General features: G+C 40.9%; 1 protein-coding gene across 3 annotated transcripts in view; it reads right to left on the bottom strand.

Annotated features, from left to right (window-relative positions):
* Positions 1 to 22,509, bottom strand: part of Xpo6 (exportin 6) — a 101,514-nt gene that overhangs the window by 36,222 nt on the left and 42,783 nt on the right. For all 3 annotated transcript variants that reach the window (XM_047533193.1, XM_047533191.1, XM_047533192.1), the window contains 4 exons: positions 20,322 to 20,399; positions 12,633 to 13,086; positions 9,080 to 9,206; positions 3,758 to 3,867 (listed from right to left, as the gene is read on the bottom strand). In XM_047533193.1, the coding sequence (XP_047389149.1) occupies positions 3,758 to 3,867; positions 9,080 to 9,206; positions 12,633 to 13,086; positions 20,322 to 20,399 (769 nt within the window). The remainder of the gene's footprint in view (positions 1 to 3,757; positions 3,868 to 9,079; positions 9,207 to 12,632; positions 13,087 to 20,321; positions 20,400 to 22,509) is intronic.

Below are 22,509 nucleotides of genomic sequence, written 5' to 3'. Positions count from 1 at the left end.
AAACCTTTAAACCACAAGGGACAGGAACTAAGTGCTGCCTCTGTGACTTAACCACACCTACGTTTCCCATTTAAGACACCAAGAAAACATTTTTTGACTACTTCCTGCAAGATCAGTTGCTTCTGAAATTCTGGCGTAAGCCACAAATGTGATTCCAAAACAACTCCCATATATTTTATCAGTTGAAAAAATTTGATCACATTTGCAGGCTCTCAACTAAAATAAATGCAGTGATCACCAGTAGCCAATGTTTTTTATCAGCTGCTCCAACAAAATAGCACACCTCTGACAAACTGGGGCTCTCAAAACATGAAGCAGTGATGCCAACTTTCAAACTGTCATTTAAAAGCTATGGAGCACACACTTGTACAACTGTGTCATGTAAGGGTGACATAACCAAAGTTCAAATGTTTTGTGCACGGCAGTGAACTACTCAATACTCGCCTCTTTATAGTCCACCACCTTACACCATGAGGGGGTGTCTGACAGAAGAGGCAGTTCCCAGATGGTGGTTACTATTTAACAGCATAAATCCAGATCAGCTTTGAGGGACTTTCCCTTTTTCTGTTTAATTTTTTAAAGGCATTTTTAAAAGGTGTTATAAAAATATTGTATGTGTATCTGGCAGGGGGCTGCGTAGGGGGGGCTTTTTTAGGATAATCAAACAATCAGTGAGAAAATTTCTAGGGTTTGAAGTGGTCAGCCAGCAACTTGGTCACCTATGATATCAGGCAATAGATGCCTGGGCAGCCAGGTCAACATCTACAGGGGATAAAGGTCTTCAGCCTCTTCAGGGATTCTGTCGAGTAACTCCCTGATCACCACCACAGTCCAGTAGCAGTAATATTGCCATTACATGCTGCTACCATCATCATCACTGAGACCATTTATCTACTCAGTGCCTAAAATATCAAGACCCTGTGCCAGGTGTTTTATATATGTGATTTCTCTATCCTAACCATTCTTCAAGAGTTATATTAGTGACCTAGAGATGCAGCTCAGTGGCAGGGTGGTAGGGTGCTTGCCTGGCATGTGTGAGGCTCTGGGTTCTATCCCACATTTTTTTAAAGGTAAAAAATATGAGTTATATTAATATGTCCATCATCTAGTGATCAGCACATAAAACTTAACCAAAAGAACACTGCTACCACAGAGCACAAAAGGAGTTTAAACTGTCTCGCTGCTGCATCTCTTGGTACAACCTTCACAAGGTAATGCTCATCTGCACGTTTAATGTCACTCATCTGCTAGGACATGCTTTCTCAATGGAACCCTATTCGTCACACCTCCTACTGTTTTTAAAAAAAGCATTTTCATATTAATCATTTTTTCTGTTTATCTCTCATAAAGCCTGAGCGATATGAAGAAATATCTGCCACTGACCAGAAAAATCAGGCACAATCTCAGAACCAAAAGATGCCTGTTTGGTGTATAAGAAAGACATTTTGGAGGAAGTATATTCTCTTTGAAGAATTTTATTCAAAAAGATAATTACTTCAATAAAAACAGGATCTACTATTGTGTAAGAAAGTTTCTGACCTGACATTATGGCAATTTAGAAGCTATTCTGGAATCACAAAAATGATGTTTGGAAACAAAAGAACAAATGTTTAAACTTAGAATGCCAATGTTTGATTTAGAATGTTCAAAATTCTTTAAAGCTTCAGCAAAGGTAAAAGGTTTTGGAGATCCAAACCACCCTCTCAAGAGGAATTTCTCCTCTCGGCCTCCCTCCATCTGGCACATATCTGAGGAGGGTGTTCACTACCACCACCACCAACCAACCTTACACATTCTTTAAAAAACATTCATTAAATGTCTGAACAACGATCATCATCATCCCCATTTTTACAATGAGGGAAGAGAAGTTCCAGGTGCTAAGTACTCCAGCCAGCAGGAACTGCAAAGCCAGGGTTCATGCTGAGGGCTCCTGACTCCCAGTCATGGCATCACAGTGCAGAACCTCCCCCATCCGCTGGCCAATTTCACACATAGTGACTACTCGCTCTGAAACCTCTCTTATGAATAGTGTGTAAAGACATAAGAGCTAGGACCAAACTGAAAAGAACCTGAAGCACTCTGAGTGTAGGAAAGCACCTGGGGTGAGACCACCAACAGTAACCTCCCAGCAGCCTCATATGCATGTACTGGAAACCAAAGAACCAGATTTAGTTTAATAGTTTAATTCTGATCCAACAATATAAAGCAAGGGTTTTCTGCCTCCATCAAGCTTGCCTGTTCAGGATGTGACTGGAATACAGCCATTTCACTGGAATATCCAGAATGTAACATGTCTATTTCTGCTTAAAAACAACAACAACAACAACAACAAAAACAGCCCTTCTGCTCACCCTGTCCATGGATCCCTAACAAGCCAAGCCTCTCATTTCTCCTCCTCTTCTCCCCATTCAGGGGCACTGTACCATACAGGAAATGTGTGTTCTGCTTACGAGCAAGAAACCTGGGGAAAACAAACTTTTTCCTATTTTCTGTGTTTAAAAAATGCAATGAAAATTACACCATTGGGCTGGAGATATAACTCAGTCGGTAGTGTGCTTGCCTTAAAAGCACAAGGCCCTGGGTTCAATCCTGAGCACCACAAACACACACACACACACACACACACACACACACACACACACACACTTACTTTGAAGCGAAGGATTATGGATAAATTATCTTCCTTATGTTTTTCCAAATCTTTTCCTAAATCATAATAAATAAACACACACAGGAGCCAGGTACAGTGGCACATGCCTGTAATCCCACAGACTCAGCAGGCTGAGACAAAAGGACCAAAGTTCAAGCCCAGCTTAGCAATTTAGAGAGGACCTAAGCAACTTAGTGAAACTGTCTCAATATAAAAAATAAAAAGGATTGGGATGTAATTTAGTGGTACAGTGCCCCTGGGTTCAGCTCCCATTAAAAACAAAATAACAACAGGGGGGAAAAGGGGAGGGGAGCATTTTTTTCCCACATTTATTTTTTATTTTTTTAGTTGTAGATGGACACAATATCTTTTATTTTATTTATTTATTTTTATGTGGTACTGAGGATCAAACCCAGTGCCTCACACAAGGAAGGCAAGTGCTCTACCACTGAGTCACAACCCCAGGCGTCCATGATAAATTAAGTTATTTAGAACATTTGTTTTTCTTTTGCATTTTTGTGGAATTGGGAATTGAATTCAGGAGCATTCTCCCTGTAAGTTATATCCTCAGTCTCTGCTGTCATCCTACATTGAGACAGATTCTCACAAAGTTGTCGGGGCTGGCTTCAAACTTGATATCCTCCTGCCTCAGCCTCCTAAGTCACTGGAATTACAGACATGCACCAACCACCACAACCAGTTTGTTTAGGAAATTTATTAACAACTAACTTCAATATCAGGTATCAGCACATAACCAATCCTGTTTCTTTTATGTGACACTTCCCTTCTACCCCCAGTGGGTTATTTTAAAGCAAATTCCAGAGGTCATATCATTTCATTCAATACATCTTTCTTTGTATCTCTAAAACAAGGGCCTTTAAAAAGAATACAAAAGTATTGTCGTATCTAAAAAATAACATGATTTTTTTTAATCAGAAAAAGATTTTAAGAAAGTAAGATATTTAAAAGAAAAAATGAAGAAAACCCTCAATGGCATTACTGCCTAAACGGCTTACATGAGTCAGTTTCGCTAAAGAGGTCCAGAGGCACAGTTGCCCCTTTAGGCAAAAATGATTGTTTCTGTTTATCAGTGTTTCTGGGGTTTACCTGTTGAGAACTGCTTCCTTGTCTCCCAGACGACTTTTAATTTTACTTGTCAGATAGTCCAAAAAGAGTGTCCAGATATCCAAACAAGAGAAGTAACCTTCATGAGTAGGCTATGGTACAAAAGAAATCCAGACAATGAAATTACTTAATGCAACTATTGCTTAGAAACACACACACCAGGGTTTACCTCTACCAAAAGGGTACAACCGTAGGCACAGAGAGCTTCCCTCTATTTCCTCGTAACCATCACTGTATCTTAAACGTAACCAAAACGGTATCTTCACCATTGGCTCCTACTGAATTTAACAAGACAAGGGTGCCATGGAACACATCATTAGGGAGATACGATGCAGGACAAACTGAGAGCCCCCAGTCAACGCTCTTTCCACCACAAACCATTACAAAACCAAAAATAAGAGTGGCTTCAAAGGTGAAGGGTTTACACATTTGAATGTAAGGAAAGCACTATTCACAAGTCTTCCTACCTAACAGATGGAAAAGGAGCTGTTAAGTGTCACCCTCAAGGCATATGCCATTTGCAAGAGTAGGGGTGTCAAACAGGTTAGCAGCAACCTCAGACTAGGTGTTGATAAGAACAGAAAGGAACAAGAGCAGAGCAAGTCGCCCTCGGGTCCTAGTGCCTGGACTGCTCCAATGTTAACTTTAAGAGCCTTAAGATTCTCTTTCATGAAAATCCCAGGCACCATTCTCTCCAACAGCTAGTCTTTACCACACACATTTAGGTTCAACCTATGACCCCCAAATCACTAAAATATCCAAATTCTGGCCCACAAGAACCTTTACTTTGGTTTTGCTAATGACTACCTCACTGAACCACATATTTGGGGACAGGATCAGATATGTAAAGAAAGAATACCTTCACCTTCATGGATCAGTTTCCCTCTGTTTCTGATCCACAAGGAAATTCAGAAGTTTACAAGAACACATAAAGAATGTGCCAAAGAAAAACTAACACTGGTAAGTGGTAGCCATGGAGCCCTACCTATTAGCTAAAATCACAATCGATCAGGCAGATGCCAACCGCACACCCTGAAGAGCATCCCTGGAACTAGACTGCTAAGATCAACCAGGAGCGGACAGCACCAACCTCAGAAAACAAAATTACCACGTCCTGCCTCTACTTCATACTTGGCAAAAGCCAGATAGTTCACAGCATGAAACCAACCAGGAGAATAATCAAGTAAAGCAATGAGAAAGACATGGAAATAACGTGGGGAGTCAGCAGACAGGCCACAGACTTGTACATCCAGGAGATGCAGTCTTATCCTGGCTTTCTCTTCTTGAGCTTCCCATAAGTCAGTCAGTTACCCACCCAATCATCCTTCCTTGGTTTGAAGATACCCACCCTCAAAAGAAAATGACTGATTAGATGCATGTGGACGTGCTTTTCACAAAAGCCACCACACATACATGCACCTGGATGGCTGGGTTAAGCACTTTACAGTTACACTAGTCACCCTCATGCCTTTGAACTGAAGACTTACTACAGGGTCATGACCCTGCAGGGGTGTAGGGACAGGAGGCAGATATACCACTGTATAGCCAGAAACAATGCCATTCACATCGGTACCTGCAGGTCCCACTGTGAGCCTGGGCACTGCACACAGACTGCCCGGGATCTGACCTTTGATCCTATTTGTGGATACAGTCATGAAGATCATTGAGATGCTAGGCTGACGCCACTTCCAGAGTCACCCAATTTTCCTAACTCTCACCCGTTTTTAGAAGGTACATATACTCAGATTCACTTTTCACATTCCACGGCTAACTGATCATTGAAAATCCTGACAGGCTTCTTTAAGAAATGAATGACACCCTGTCTTGTCTTCCAAGTAGTTGACAGTACATACTTTTCATCTGTATCGTTCTATTTGATCTCCACCCTAACCTTGGGAAGTGGGTTGTTTTTCTCCCCATGTAAGACAAAGAAGTCAGGTTTCAGAAGTAAATCACCCAGCCAAGATGACAAGACAACTAAGCAACACAATCAGAACCAGAACATGGATCAGCCCCCGTCCAGAGCCTGTTCCCCCAGACCATGCCACCTCTGGCATGGCCTTAAAGAAGAGGCAGAATGAACACGCAGGACGCAGAAGGAGCTGCAGGCACAGTGGGAGCAGGGGACCAAGAGGAAATTCAGGCTCAGCAGTCAAGACAGGCAGGGTGGAGGCACATGCCAGGAGAGAAGAAGCTGTAGGGACTGGTGGCAGGATTCGTGGATTGAAGAACAATGCAGGGAAAGGAACAGAAAAGTAGAAATGGCTAAAGACATTAGCATCATCCTTTGCTCTACTGCTCTTCTTTCAGAATATGTTTTCCAGTACTAAAATTTCATTAATTTGAGAAAGAAAAGACAAGAACACTGAGTACACTGACAGTAACCCTGTAGAAAGGAAAATGACACATTTTCCCACTTTGTGAATAAAAAAGTTACAATAAACCAAGATCACACTGTTAACAGATGAGAACTAGAAGCTCTTGAGACCACTTACTTTCTATCCTTAAATCCTATCCCACAGAACTCCCCAGCAGCAGGCCTGATCCAGAGGGCACTGTGCCATGCTCTCTTCTGCGCCGCTCCTGCAAGGACTGCCCACCTTATACTAACTGGGACCAGTACCTTCCGGGCTCCCATCCCTCCGCCTGATGCTCACAATAGCACTCTATCTGGACTCCAAGGATGCCTACTCCCATAGCTAGTTCAGTAGGACCAAGAGCAGAAGAAAGCTCAGCTGACAATGACCCCAGGGAAAGAGAGGAAGGAAGAAGCTTCTTGATCACGTTTCTGTTTCTTTTCCCAATATATAAATACAACACATGAATACATGAGACCACCTCTTTCAGTTCAATGGAAAACTAACACAGAGGAGACTCTTAAACACTGGGGAAGTCTCTGAGACTCCACTGCAGTCCCCTTCTTAGGTGAGGAAACTGAAATCTAAGAAACGAAACTAAAATAGCTCATCCAAAGACACAGACCAAATGGAAGTAACCAGCACTCTCAAAGAACTTTTGGTGTCCAAGTATAAAGAAGGATAAGTGAGACACACACACTTGAAAACTTTTTTTTTTTGGCGGGGAGGCAGGTCCTGGAAACCAAACCCGAGACCCTGCCCATGCTGGGTGAGCACTGCATCACTGAGCTGCACCCCCAGCCCGAAAGCAGTTTTTGAGCTTTCTTCTCTAGTGTATACACTAAAAGAGTATCTGACAGCGGGGGTGAATTTCAAGACATTTTCATCCCTTTCCCAAACCAGCCCCTCTTTTCTGATCTCAGCACTGATTCCTTATCTTTTATTTCTGCCTCACTTATACTAAAGTATCTATTTAACACTCAAACTTCTCTCAATCCAATTTTCCTTGCATCCTTTAAGATTTCTCTGCATCTTTCTCAAGTCACTTCTCCATCTCCCCTGCTCCTCCCACATACCCCCTCCCACCATCTTGAGGTCACCTCTTCTGCTGCCCTCCCCCGCAGGCCCGTGAGCCCCGTGGCCTCGTCCTTGCTGTGCTCACTGGTCCCTCTACCACACCTCCTACACTTCCTCAAGCTTGGGTCCTCCCTGGCTCCGCCATCTGTGCCCTTGCCCCTGCTCCAAGGAATAGGTCACCCTCACCATTGGGGACTGTTATTTTTACATACCAAGTCCCTCTTTGAGAAAGGCTGGTTTTCAGTCCTTGCTGCAAATCCCCAATCACGCCATCCAGGCTAGACCCTTGCCTCTTCTAGCCTTATTAAGCTACAATGGCAGTGGTGTAGAAAATAGGCTTTAAAATCAGATGCCCTCTCTGACCCAGCAGTCTTACCCCTGATATAAACCAACAGGAAGAGTCACCCATGTATACCAAAAAGCACATTCAAGAATGCTCACTGCAGCCAGATTCACAATTACCCAGAACCAGAAGCAGCCAAATCAGCAGTGGAATGGATTTTCAGCCAACCACTTACCACAACACAATGAACAAGAACAAACCACTGCCACAAGCAACACGGAAAAAACTCACAAACAAAATGGTGAACAGGGGAAAAAAGAAAAGTCAGACAAAGCCAAGCACAGTGGCACAGTACATCTATAATCTAGCAACTTGGGAGGCTGAGGCAAGAGGATGGTCAAGGCCAGCCTCAGCTTTAGCAGGACCGTATCTCAAAATAAAAAATAAAAAGGGCTGGGGACATGACTCAGTGGTAGAGTACCCCTGGGTTCAATCCCCAGTACCCACCCCCCCAACCCCCCCCCCAAAAAAAAAAACAGAAGTCAGACAAAACAAATACCAAATATTGCACTATTTGCTTTTCAGAGAATTTCTAACCAGACATAACTGACTTGCAGTATCAAGGTCAGGACTATTACTTCCATGGAGAAGGGAGGGGGAATGATTCAGGTAAAGGACATGAGAAAATTTCTGGGGAGTTGGTAATGTTCTATTTTCTGTCTTAGGTGGTAGTTCCATGAGTGTGTTCATTTGGGAAAAATTCATCAAGCTGTACACATGACCTATGTACTTTTCTCTATTTGTGTCACACTTTATTTAAAAGCTTATTTGTTTAAACACACACACAAATAGGCAAAGGGACATGGTGTGATGGAAATGTTAAAACCAGACCATGGTAACAGTTGCAGGACTATCAATTCAATGAACTGTCCAATCATGACATGAATTTCAGGGTACATAAAATTATACCTCAATAAAGGTTTAAAAAACTGTGTGTGTATGTATGTATGTGTGTGTGTGTGTGTGTGTGTGTGTGTGTGTGAGAGAGAGAGAGAGAGAGAGAGAGAGAGAGAGAGAGAGAAAGAGAGAGAGAGAGATAGTGGGTCACTAAGCTATAAACCCAAGAAGGCAAAGGCTGCTAGTGAAGTTTATATGCCTACCTCCTAAAATGAAATAGGAGCTCAGATATATTTATTGAACAGGAATAAAACTGGATACCACCTAAACTTAACTCGAGAGTTTGACCATATATAATCTGTGGAGTTTCAGTGACAGTTACGGAACAGAATTAAAGTCCCTAATTTCAGACTTTTTCTGTACTTTGCTTCCCTAACACAACAGTGGTTAAGAGCACAGAATCTGTGGATTCGAATCCTGGTTCTACCATTTGCTGACTGTATGACCCTGAGCAAGTTTACTCTCTGTGCCTCAGTTTCTCCATTTGTAAAATGGAGACAACAGTACCAACCTCACAGGTTGCTATGAAGATTGAAGTTGTTAGTTTGTTACTACACAGCACATTTAGTAAACATTGTGAAAACAAGGAGACCTCTTCTTCAGAAGGGAAGGGTCATGTTGGTGCTTTACCTGATGAAATGTGTACTTGAACAAAAGTGTCAAAAACTCCACCACTGGGAACTGGGAGTAGGACTCAATTCTTCTCAGGTGAACACTCACAAAGAGTCGCAGAAAGTCAGTAAACTTCTCAATATAGCTAGATAAGACAAGAAGACAAAAAGTGACATAATAAACCTAGCCATCTTCCTCAGAGGAGAACTTAAATTCAATCCAAATTTCATTCAGTACAGAACTATACAGATGTAAACATTTTTCCAGTTAAAAATATAAAGGCCTACAACAATTACCTACAGGACAGGCAACCCTTCATTCCATTACCACCTGAAACATAGCAGAAAAGCAACTTTAATCCTCAGACACCATCTACCAAGGCTTGCTCTGAGCTAGTGCTCTCTCATTTCCTAATTCATTAGTGTTAAGACTCAATTAGGTTGAAAGGAAATAGTGCTAAAAGTTGATGGGCAGATTATTGTGTTATTTCAACCTTGTGAATCTAGAAGGCTGGTTTTCTTTGCCAAGAGGCCAAAATATTAAAATAGGTTGTGCTACAGACATAAAAACAAGGCTGCATGAAGGGCATGGCAGACGACATTCAGGCCTGCACCCCAACGCCCAGGTCTCCCCCTCTGGCTCCTGGTGCCATGAAGCTCATCGTATTCCACCCCACCCTAAAAGTGTTTTTCAGATATAAGAAGGAAGGCTGTTAAGAGCTGGACAAGGCTCAGGGACAATTTAGTCTGACGCTTCCATTTTACAGATGAAGCCCAGAGACAGGTCAAGGTCATTCCCAATCCAGGGTTCTTTCTTTGCACATCACAGTGACTCCCCAACTCATCTGTATTCAATCATTTCCCAGAAGAGTATGGGTCACAGCTGCAAGGATAAGAGATTTTTGTTATTAAATACACAGCATATCATCACTCTCACATTTCAGAAACCGTCATTTTAAGCCCCTCAATACCAAAAGGTGAAAATGAGATGGACATACCTTCATAAATCACATTTCAGAAACCAACAAAAAAGTAAAAACATACTGGGTCTAGCTAAGAATTAATGTCTAGGACTGGGGTTCTGGCTCAGTGGTAGAGTGCTTGCCTGGCATATGTGAGGCACTGGATTTGATCCTCAGCACCTCATAAAAATAAATAAATAAAAAAAAGGTATTATGTCCATCTACAATTAAAAATAATTTTTAAAAAAGAATTAATGTCTAAAAGAAATTATCAAACTCATACCTGCAAAAGCTGTTTTTTAAAGCAGAGATGTGAAATAATAAAGGGGGAAAAGACAACTATTCCTCAGAGAGCAAAACTGGCCCAGAAAGAAAATATCCTATGCCACTCCCAGGACCTATCTATCTCTATGAGGATGGTCAACTGCCTGTGTGACCTCTGTCTGACTGGCTCACACACATGTGAGCTTATTCGCAGCTTTTTTGAAAATACATGTGATTTTTGGCCAATAAGGAGAATGGCTATCTCCATGTACCAAGGAGTCCAAACTTGAAAACAGGCACTAAATGGCTAAAAGATAGCAAAGCACAAGAGACTGCTCTCTCTTATCCTCAATCACCTATGCTCACGGTGGACTCCTCACTCAGTGCATTTATTACATTATAATTTTACAAGATCTTCAAAGTCAACCAGTTTACTGGTCTTTAGTAAAATGCACTCAATCTCCTATCACCCATAAAAGACCAAAGAGAAGGCATGGATAAGATATTCAGCAATCTCAATTTTATTTTAATCTCCAACCCAATTTTTAAAAAAATTACAACAAGGCTGTTCAGTAGCTAAAACTACAGGTTTGATTTCACCTCATTTTCTTTCCCTTGCCCACCTTCTGGTACAGGTGCTAATGAACAGTAGAAAGTTAGGGGGGAAAGGCACAGAGGAGGAGAGAAGCCAAGCACCTGGTTAAGCAGCTCCTAAGGAACTGAGGATGGAGTGAGAATTAGTGTAAGGGACCCAAAAGCCAGGGAGCAAGCACATAGTGTGTTTATGTCACCTTTCTGCCTCCAGGAACCTCTCAGCTTTCACGGGGCAAGAGGAAGCATAGGATTAAAATATAAAACCAAGAGCACAAAAGTTACATGGAACAAAATCAGTACACGGATAATCCATGAAGGCATTTCTATACCATCTGGACATAAGTCATAACAGTGTGTGTGATTACGCTGTGCCTCAAGGAAAAGTCAAACAACTGATACCGATGGTTGGTACAAGCAGCTACATTTTATTAACATATGGAGACAGACAGACTTTCTTAACCAAAACTAGAAAGGTCATGAAATTGTGTGAATTACTAAAACCTCTGTGTTCATATGGAAAAATTATCAAGTTACGAAAAAAATATACCATACCATGAGTTTCTGTATTTATACAAAGGAAATGCCACACAAAGCTTGTTTACAATGAACCAAACCAAAATAATCTTATGTATCAATTTTTTAAACTTTAGAAACAGTTAAAACTGTCCAATTTAAAAAGCATGAAACTTTCTTAACTTTAGGCAGCTGCCTTTCTATTCTGTGAGTTATTCAAAGAAAAAGGAAATAGTTTAACTCTGCATAACTTAGTAACAACAGTCCAAAGAAAACTGATTAAGATATTAATAACTTTTATTGTTAGGCAAGTTATAAATATTTTCTAATTCAATAAAATTATCAACTTGGATGTTTCTAAACAGTCAACACGATTTTTCAAGATTATTCATAATGTTTCCATCATGTTAATGCAAGATGTAAGATACATAAATGACATCATCTGCAAAGGAAATAATGATCACTGCCTCTGTCTACTGCGATGAAGTCATCTTTTAAAGTACTTTAAGGGGGCTGGGGAGATAGCTCAGTTGATAGAGTGCTGTCCTCGAAAACACAAGGCCCTGGATTCAATCCCCAGCACCACAAAAAAAAAAAAAAAAAAAAAAGGATGTATTCTAAAGTACTTTAAGAAAAATGGGGCCTGGGCAATTTTAGGCTCCATCCCAGGGAACCATAAGAAAGCAAAATAGGTGTGTGCCACATTAACTTGGACCTACATTAATATCTCTCCTATCTTTTTGTTGGACACGTCTTTTGTGTAAACTCACAGTAACAACAATCCTATACATTTACACTGGAAGATGTTCACTTGAAAAAGTTGAATAGTAAAAAACTGACAAGCAACACCAAGTGAGGAAGGGGGACTGTGACTGCTGTACCTCCATGGACCTCTTCTGTTCTTGCCTACGCAGGAGCAGCGGTCTCAGTTCCTGTACCACCTCAGACCTGCAGGCAAATAGTGAGGAAGAGGGGGAAGAGCAGTGGAAGGGAAGACGGAAATGGACGGGGAAAGAAAAACAACAAACCTACACAATCCACCATCACTTTTCACATCAACTCATTTCCCTGAACCACCCTAGCCCTTCCAACTCATCTCGGACTTACTGGTACACACCTACCTTTCTGTTCCTCACCAGGAGCCCCACATTCTGAAACCAAAGGGGATTACAGACACTATGCAGCACAGCGTGGTAACTGGCCAAGGGCCTTTCTCAGGACACAACCTGTTTTCATTACCTCTCATCGAGCTCTTCTAGCCTGCTCTTCACTGTGTGGGCATTGTTATCCTTGGTGATTTTCTGCAGGAGGTAGAAAGTCTGCTGGAACATACGCAGTAAATACTCCTCAAATTCCATAGGCACACAGTTCTTGGACATGAGTTCATTGATGCAGGACATGGCCAGGACCCCAAGCCGGCCACGTTCCTGACCCAAGACACAGTTCTGGCTGCTGCCATTCACTGATGCCATCTTTCTGGCCCGGATGTCACAGCCAAAGCGCGCGAAGTGGAAGATGGTGGTGAGGAGGGACGGGGTGATGCTGGCAGACAGAGGAATCCAACTGAAGAGGTGGGCCAGGCACTCCAAGGCCAGGGAACAAATATACTCACTCTCCGCATCGAGGATGGGAATTGGCTGATTCAACAGTTTGGCTGAACTAGGACTTTGCAATAGGTTACTCAGTAAGTCACCTAAAAATTTAAAAAAGGCTTTCATGATATCCAATATCAAATCTCCTACTAATCAATGAAAACATGACAGAAATGTGACCAGGCAGATAAAGACTACAAGAAGATGGTCATAATTTCTAATATCAAGGACAACTAAAATCTATTTCTACTTTAAATCTATCTTAATAAACAAGAAAAATGCTGACATCAGTTAAGTACCAGCCCAATATAAAGACAACCAGTGCATCTTAAGAGATCATTCGCAGGAGAAGAAATGCAAAAGGATGACCAGCATATAAAGAGATATCAAATTAATAATCTGAAAATGCAAATTAAAAGGAAAGAGAGAAGAATAAGAATGTTGGAGAATGCCAAGTTCAAAGGACGAGGATTGGAGAGAAGAACATTCAGGCAACACTGGCAGGACAACAGACACTGTGTAGAGGGACCAGATGCCCTGGAACCCTGGTAACATTCACATCCATCACCTGGCCATCCCCCCCCCCCCCACCCCTGCCTGTTCTCAAAGCAACCTTCACACTGCTCTGTGTGGGGACAGGTGGGTGAGCCAGGGCAGTTAAGAGTCCATCCAGGTTCCTCCCTGGACGGAGAACATAGGTAAGATGCTGGGGATGCAAAAAAAGCAGAGGCCAAAGCTAGGACCTTCAAAAGAGATTACTGAATAAAAAGTCAAACAATTACAGTATCACCACACTGCATATATTAAAATACATGGAAACCATTAAGTTTTTACAAGAATGTGTTACCAAAAAAAGATACACATTTTATACATTAAAATGGCTGTTCACTGTGGGAAGGGGGAAGGCAGAGGGTGATGAAATGGAATACATAAAAAGCAAGGAGCAAGGGCTGGGATTGTGGCTCAGTGGTAGAGCGCTTGCCTAGCATGTGTGAGGCACTGAGTTTGATTCTCAGCACCACATATAAATAAATAAATAAATAAAATAAAAATAAAGGTCCACCAACAACTAAAAAAAAAAAATTTTTAAAAGTATGCTCTATAAAATATTTTTAAAAAGTAATGAGTGAGGCCTTACATTCATCAGTGACAAGTGCTAAAAACTATGCAATATGATTAAATACACAATCTGCACTTAACTTTTTTTTTTTTTTTAAATATAAGCATTACTACAAAAGCCTCAGTTCTGAAAGGTTGGTTTCTTTGATTTTGGTTTGTTTTGCGCAACTGGCTCTTGCTGTGTTGTCCGGACTGATCTCCAACTCCTAGGCTCAAAGAAATCCTCCTAACTCAGCCTTCCAAGAAGCTGGGACTACAGATGTGCTCCATAGCACCAAATCGCAGTCTGCTCTAGGGACCCCTGTGGACTCCAAGACTTTTCAAGGATTCACAAATAAAACTCTGGTTTTTGTTTTTGTTTTGAGCTGCAATAAGAGATCAACCGGGGTACCTTTCAAAAGACCTGATGCCTGCACTCAAATATGCAACCAAGACTAAAGAAATTATTCAAGGCACTGAGCAGCCTTTCCCATCTTTCACAAGGAAGATGCCCCAAAACACAGTCTTAAATTAATACCTGTACTAAGAAATGGGTTTTCATAATCTTACCCTTAGAGATATCTTTTAGAAATGTATCCATGGATAAAACATCTCAAGGTCAGCAATTCCTTCAGTTTAATGACTCCTGTTGAATCCAAGTAAAACTAAAATTGTTTTTATTAAAATGTATTATATCACTGTCTTTATTCAGTCTAATCTGTCTTATCTTTGCGTACAGAGAAAAATCTGGAAAGATTACCAAATATAATTTGATTTTATTACCATATAGAATACTGTGAATTTTCACATTTTATACTTTATAGCAACAGGTCTCAAATGTTTGAGTCTCAGAACTCCTTCACACTTTTAAAAATTATTGACAATCCCAAAGAGCTTTTATTTATGAGCTATTTCTATGGATACTGGCCAAATGGAAATTAGAGAACTTTTTAAATATTTAATTTACTTAAATAGCAAACATTAGCACAAAGATCATTTTTAAATGGAAAAAAACTGTTTTACTCAAAATATTAGTGAAAAAGTATCATTTTTACAGTTTTAGAAATTTCCTTAAGATAGCTAGATTCTCACATCTACTTCTGCATTTAATCTGTTGCAATATATTGTTTTCATTGATACATATGAAGATTCAGCTTCACACAGATGTACAATTGAAAAAGATGCCTTTTCAGAAGACAGGAGTTACTCTTTAGTATTATATTAAAAGTAATTTCTTTAAAGGCTAATTGCCCCGTAGAATCTGAACATTTTATTATTCTGTGAACTCATAAGATGACTAAAAACAACAATGTCTTAGGATTTCTGTGAATATATTTCTGACCTTTGAGACCCTCTAAAAAGGGTTTTGGGGACCTCCAGAGGTGCCTATCAAGAGCTTCTACTTTAGTTGTGTAAATATGAACAAGTCAGTTAACCTTTCTCAGTCTCAATCTCCTCAGCCATTATATAAGGGCTTTGTTATTTTTTAATAACTGGGTTAAAAGTGGATTTAAAAAATTGTGCCTAGGGCTGGGACCTCAGTTCATAGAGTGCTTGCCTTGCATGCACAAGGCCCTGGTACAATTCCCAGCAAACCCCCCCCCCCCACCCAAAAAAAAAAGATCATCCCTATTCTGTGGCTCAGAAGAATTTTCTCAGGGACTCCTGAGAGTACTATTTATTTTTATTTGCTTGGTCCTACAGCCCCATACTGACAACTTTACATGCACATTCTCATATTTTCCTTTAATGTCATTTCTCATTTTAATAGCTTTAAGGTAGAAATTTAATATCTACATGTAAGGACTGTTAGAATAACCTGGGCATAGATGGATCAGGGTTCCCCAGTCCCTCAGCTATTAAGAAAGAGAAATAAAACTGATATTACATCTGAATGCAAAGCCAATGTTCCTTTCCAAAAGGTTTGTTACTGGAACAATTATGTACCCAGGAAAAATGAATAGTGAGAAACGTAATAATATGGAAAAATATGCATGATTTAAAGTCACATGTAAAATAATATTCATATATCATAACTGCAACTGTAGATATACACACAAGAACAAATATAGAATGGGATCATGCAAAGCAAAATTATTTACGTAGACAGAAATAATCTGGGGCTTTTTTAATCTCCTCAAAGAAAGAACATTTTAACATTGTTTCTCAATAAAAATTATTTTAAGGGCTAGGTGCAGAGAAGCAACTGTAGTCCCAGTTACTTGGGAGACTAAAGCAGAAGGATCCCTTGAGCCCAGGAGTTTAAGATCAACCTGGACAACATAGCAAGACCCTGCATTCAAAAGGAAAATATGACAACATGTATCCCATTTGTATACAATAAAAAAAAAAAAAGGAAAATATGTATACATGCGTATGCGTGTGTGTGTGTGTATACATAACATATATTTTATATATATAATTCACTTAAATAAGGCAAGGTATTTTAGTAGATTATGGGAGAGTTTTTCAAGTTATACTATAAGCCTAGGGTGGCAGCACATGTCTGTATTCCCTACAACTCAGGAGGCTAAAGCAGGAGGATCCCAAGTTCAAGGATAGCCTCAGCAACTTAGCCAGACGTTGTCTCAAAATTTAAAACTAAATAAATAAAAAACACTGGGAGTGGTAATGTGCCCCTGGGTTCAATCCCCAGGGCAAAAACAAAAACAAACAAACAAAAAAATTATATTATACTGTAATCAAAATGGACAGAGTCACCAAAGAACAGAAACCCTGCCTTGTGCTGTAACAATTACAGTGCAAAAGACAGCTTTACCAAGCTCTCTATGTAAGCAAACACCTTGCTTATAAAACCTATGGGTGACTTCATCTTCACTGAATTGGGTCACATCCTGGCAGCAATATGCACCCAAGCCCAAAGAGGTATGTGGACAAGTATAATGCATTTATAGACTTGGATGCTTTGAGTAAAATTCCACTCAGGTGTTTTGTTTTGTTTTTGCCCTTAACTTACTAAAGTTCATGTTTCTATTCAGTTCTGTATTTACTTACTCAGGGTTTCTCAACCTCAGCACTACTGACATTTTAGGCTACACAATTCTTTGGTGTCCTGTGCACGGAAGGATGTTAAGCAGCATCCCTGCCTCCATGCCCTAGATGCCAGCAGCATTTCTCCAGCTGTGTTAACCAAAAACTTCTCCAGACACTGTCAAATGTTCCTTGCAGGGCAAAACGTCCCAGTTAAGAACCACTACTTTGACGGTAGCCTCAACTCAATAAAAGGAATACTCTATTCAAGGAGCCCCTGGGAGAAGAATATGGGAATCACAAGAGTTGTGGGTGACCCTCCTGAGTCTTGCCTTTCTGCAGATAGCTTATATGAGATATGTGAAAAGATTTGCAAATGTACAAAGAAATGCAAGTGGGAAAGAGTCATTTGTCCAAAGAAGAAGACATGCAGATGAGAGGAAACTAAGAGGCACAGGCCACAAAGTGCAGTAAGAAGGAACAGCCACCCTGGGTGGAAAACTCTCTCCACATCTTCCTTCTCCCATTTATCCTCAGAGGTAGTTAACCTCTTTTTATAGCTGAGGACATCAATGGTCAGAGAAGATAAAAGGAGCAGATCAAGGTCACACAGTAAATAGCAAGGTCAGAACTCAAACCAGTAGAAAGAAGATACCATCAGAAGTGGTGAAAGTGACCAAGAAGGCAAAGTTAGGACACAGACTGTGTGTCCAGACTTTGGAACAATGGGTTCAGTCCCACCACTCACTAGGCATGTGATCTCTAGCAAGTGACCTCCAGAAGCCCCAGTTCCCTTGTTTGTAAATGAAAGAAAAACCACCATCTGGTCTAGCACAGGGAGTGACCACCACGGTAAAAGGATCAGGAGGAAAGGCAATGAGCTGGGGAATTACTCTGAGAAATGAACCACACACAGCCCTTCAAACTCTTCTCTACATCCAGGCTGTTACAGTAGCTGCTAAAGGGACCTTCTTCAACAATGACCAAACTGAAAATTCTATCAAAAGAAAGTATATGGTAGATAACCAGAGCTCAGCGGGAAAGCACTGACTTGGTCAGCATGTGCAAGGACTTGGGTTCAATCCTCAGCACCCAGGAGTGGGAACAGGGGGACCAAAAGCCTAAGGAGGTTCCTAAATCTGACTGGGAGTGACACAGACTTCAGGCAGGACAGGCACTGCTGATGGGGTGTGCTAAGTAATTTATTCGGTTTATTTGTTGGCCTTGAAGTTTCTCAGAATGAATTTCCTCTATAAGACTGAGATTACCGGGTTAAGAAAGCTAAAGAGTTTTCAGAAAGCTTTACTTGGTCTTAAATGCACTAAGATAGTTGAGCAGCAAAAATAAACATTGATTAAATCATCAGCACTGTCCAAATAATGGAGCAAGATCTGATGACCTCATGTACAATTATAAAGAGAAAAAAAACATAACAAATGAACATGCAATTCTTTAAAAAACAAAAAAAGAGGAAGTAAACCAGTTTAAAAGCTTACTTAACTCCCCATGATCCCCACCCCCTAAAAAGAAAAAGAAAGAAAAGCCTCAAATTCTTTAGCTTTTTCTCAAATACTAAAATTCAGGACTTCAAAAAAATCAAATAGCAATCTAAATGGCAATTCCCAAGAAGCAAATACCAGTGTGTTTAGGTTTTGTTATACAGAATATCAGGTTACTTCACCTAAACTCATAAGCATAACCTAGGCAACCCATAAAACACGCAAGCACATATTTTTGATTTGTATGATCTGATATTCCCCAACCTGACCCCAAGGAAAATCAAGTCTATCAGAACATACCTGAACAAAGCCAACTAAAACACACAGCTCATGGTGCTGGAAAGTGATCTCAGAAAAACAAGTCGATTTTACTGCAGTAAACAGCTGAGGCTAACCTAAACTAGACGCTGGCTAGTATTCCATTATCTAAAGACAAATCTAATTCAAAATAACTAACCTTTGCAAACCACATTTAAATGAAATGACAAATTTTAAAACTAGGCAAAGAGTAGGATGCTACAAAGTGTGCAATTTTATAAAATCAAATCTATGCATCACTTGCAAATTTTTCTTTAATCCTTCAAACACAGCAAAACACAAATCTACTGAGCCACTTCAAACACCCAAATCAAGAATGATGGTTTTGCCACCAAGTACAACTAAAGCTGAAATTGTCATGGGCTTCTGAAATACTCTAGGACTCTCTGTAATAGTTTTTCATCTAAGTAGTATGATAAATGTCTTAAGTTTTTAATCCAAGTATGATAAATGCAATTTGAGACAGAGTACTATCAGTAGTTCTCAAAACTCATGATATGTTTTCAATTCTCCAATAACTGCAAGAATTTCAACTTCCACATATCAGCAACAGGTTATATGAAACAGCCTGGGCTTAGAGATGTCTGCATTCAACAGTCCATTTCCCTGGGGTAAGACAGAAAGATGTGGAAATACTTCTCATTAGCCACATCAACTTTACAGTAAAGGAAGAAATATGTACCACTGACAGGATGTACTTACTTGAACATCATCTGTGATCATTCAGTGTAAACAGAAGCATTTAGAAACAAAGTTTCTGCTCATACACAATTTCCTCTTTCTATCCATCCTTGAAAGTACTCAATGGCTGCTGAAGCAGATATTTAGATGACTCTTGAAACAGATGTAACTGTGGACAATAACTAGCTACCCGTGAAGTATTTAATAACCACTGCAAATATGCTTTACTGAATTACTCTTAACCAATGTAAATTGAGTGCTGACTACTGCACACTGGTCCCCAGTCTACCCTGGCTAACGTGACTTTTGCACCAGTGCAACTGGGAAGATAGAGCTCGACATTCTCCCCTTCAGGCTGCCTCCACCCTACAGAAGGGGTAGATCTGTGACGCCCACAGGCTCATGCCCACTTCAGCACAAGCAACACAGTCATACCATTTGAGAAAGAGAGAAAAACAAAGAGGGCCACAAACTAGGAGGGGCAACAGTTACACCCTGACAGAAACAGAGGTGAATGACAGAAGATCACAGGTGCCACTTTCACATGGGCAAGAAAGAAGTGAATGTGTTTTACAAAATCCTATTAGGAAGCACAAGCACCAAAGAAAGTAGCAGAAAGCCAGCCACTCAGACAGCAGAGGCAGAGAAACCAAAATAGATTAGGGAAGAACGAGCATGTGTACAAGGCCCTGCTGAGACACCCAACTGTGTTCAAGGAGAGGAATGCTATAGCTGGACGCGGCCCGTACCACTTTCTCCTGAGGTCGGGGATGGTGGTGGAGTGGCAGCAGTAACACTGTGTTTGTCCCAGACAGTCTCCAAGATACCTATAAGAGAAGAGAAGCCGAGTGTAAGAAACAGATAAAGTCCAGCGCATAAAAATCAAATTTTCAAAAGTGACTTTTGAAGCTAGGTATGGGGCACACGCCTGTAATTCCAGTGACTTGGGAGGCTCAGGCAGGAGGATCACAAGCTTTAGGTTAGCCTCAGCAACTTAGTGAGAGCTTGTCTCAAAATTAAAAAATTAAAAAGGGTTCAGGATATAGCTCAGTGGTAAAGCACCCCTGGGTTAAATCCCCAGGCCAAAAAAAAAAAAAAAAAAAAAAAAGATGATTTATTGATAGCTTTAATCAAACTTCAGTATTTAAACAGCTCTTAACCACATGTTCCCTCAAGTTGATGGCTGTGCCTCTCTGCTTCGCCTCCAACTGCCTTCTGGAAGAGTACTGGCCTCACTCAGGACCTCTACTGCTTCACCCGACCTTGCCACATGGCTTCTCCCACTATTTCCTCCAACCTTGCTATGTGCCAAGGCCATCTGGTTGCTCTGTCCTCTCCAGGTTACTCTAAACCTCATCTTTCTTTACTGCCCCATGGTGGTCTAGGCACTGCCCAAACTGTTCTCTGAGACCATGGTGCCATCATTTTCTCGATTTTCTCTGGTTTCTTGATAAGATTCTACCTCTTTCACCATCTCTACCATCCATCACTAACCACCTGTCTTTCCCAGGTCCTCTCATTGGCCCTCTGTCCTCTCCTTTTACCCTCTCAGCTGGAGTAACTCACCTAGATCCCTGGCAACAAGACACAGTGAAGTCTCTGAAGTCACTCTCTCAGGTCAAAACTCAGCCCTAACTACATACACTGACTCCACGACATGACAGGGATGTGGAAACAAGGCAAGGCGTTCACTCAGTCCTGCGTATCCAACTGCTTCCCGAACACCACCACTTGAAAGTCCCAAACTCAACTTTTCTTCCCCACCAAAACCTACCACTAATCCTCGTACTTCCTCACCTATGAACAGGCCTCCGCTCACCCCACCCATCCCAGTCATCAGCCCACCCCACACACAAGCCTACATCGCCCAAATCACCCGCTGTTCCTCCAACAGGTGACCTCTTTCTCAACTTCTGACCTGCACTCCTCTTCCAAATTCCAAACTGATTTTTCCTCCAGACTAACTGCCACCTGGCTGGCCCTCAGAATTCCACTCAGCTGTCACCTCTTCCAGGAAGTCTCCCTGCCTGCTCAGTTTTGTGTGCACGTGAAACACACCTCTATTCACCCTACAACACTGTTTTTTAACTGAGCTTCTTTGCCTCTCCCTGATGAGGGCAAGAACTGTATTATTTGTGTACCTACAGAACCTGGAACAAAAGATTTTCACGGAGGCTTATGAAAATACTTTCTCCTCATAATATTCAACGTTACAACATGAATAAATCTTTTGAAAAGATGTTAAGTGAAAGAAAACTGACACAAAAAGTTGTATATTATGATTCCATTTTATGCGAAATCTAAAACAGGCAAATCCATCAACAGAAAGTAGATTCATGGTTTCCAAAGGAATGGGAAGAGAGAACAGCAGTGACTACTGATGGGCACAGGGTGTCTTTCTGGGATGATGAAAGTGTTCTACAGTTAGTGGTGATTGGCTGCACAACCTGTGAGTACACTAAAATCCACTGGGACTGTTGCATTTTAAAGTGGTAAAAGTTATGAAATGTGAATTATAACTCACCTTAAAATATTTAAAATGCAGGTAGGCATAGGACACAGAGCTATAATATGAGGTCCCTAACTACAAATGGAGCACCTAGGTAGGGTGTCAGCAAGTATGCTCTGAGTGGATAAATGCTCTAGGTTTGAGCTTCCACCTGGGATTTAGGGAAAGATGAAGGGACAAATGACAAGTTCACTCTTAATCATTGTATCAGTGAATTTTAAGTGTCCACACATGCCAGTACTTAAGAGAACATATGAAGAAAAAATTCTGAACATCCAAGAAGAAATCTGGAGTTCAGGAGTTGGAGACAAGATCTCTTCTTTCGACTACAACACTCCTTCAAGTAGCAAACCCAGGTCCGGGCACTCAGGACCTGGGACTGGCACGACACACACCTCTACTGAGTGGGTGCCAACACCGCAGCAGCC

This window comes from Sciurus carolinensis, chromosome 18 (assembly GCF_902686445.1).
Source record: "Sciurus carolinensis chromosome 18, mSciCar1.2, whole genome shotgun sequence".
Lineage (NCBI taxonomy): Eukaryota > Metazoa > Chordata > Mammalia > Rodentia > Sciuridae > Sciurus > Sciurus carolinensis.
The sequence above is the reverse complement of the archived record's forward strand: the minus strand, read 5'-3'. Positions and strand labels throughout refer to the sequence as shown.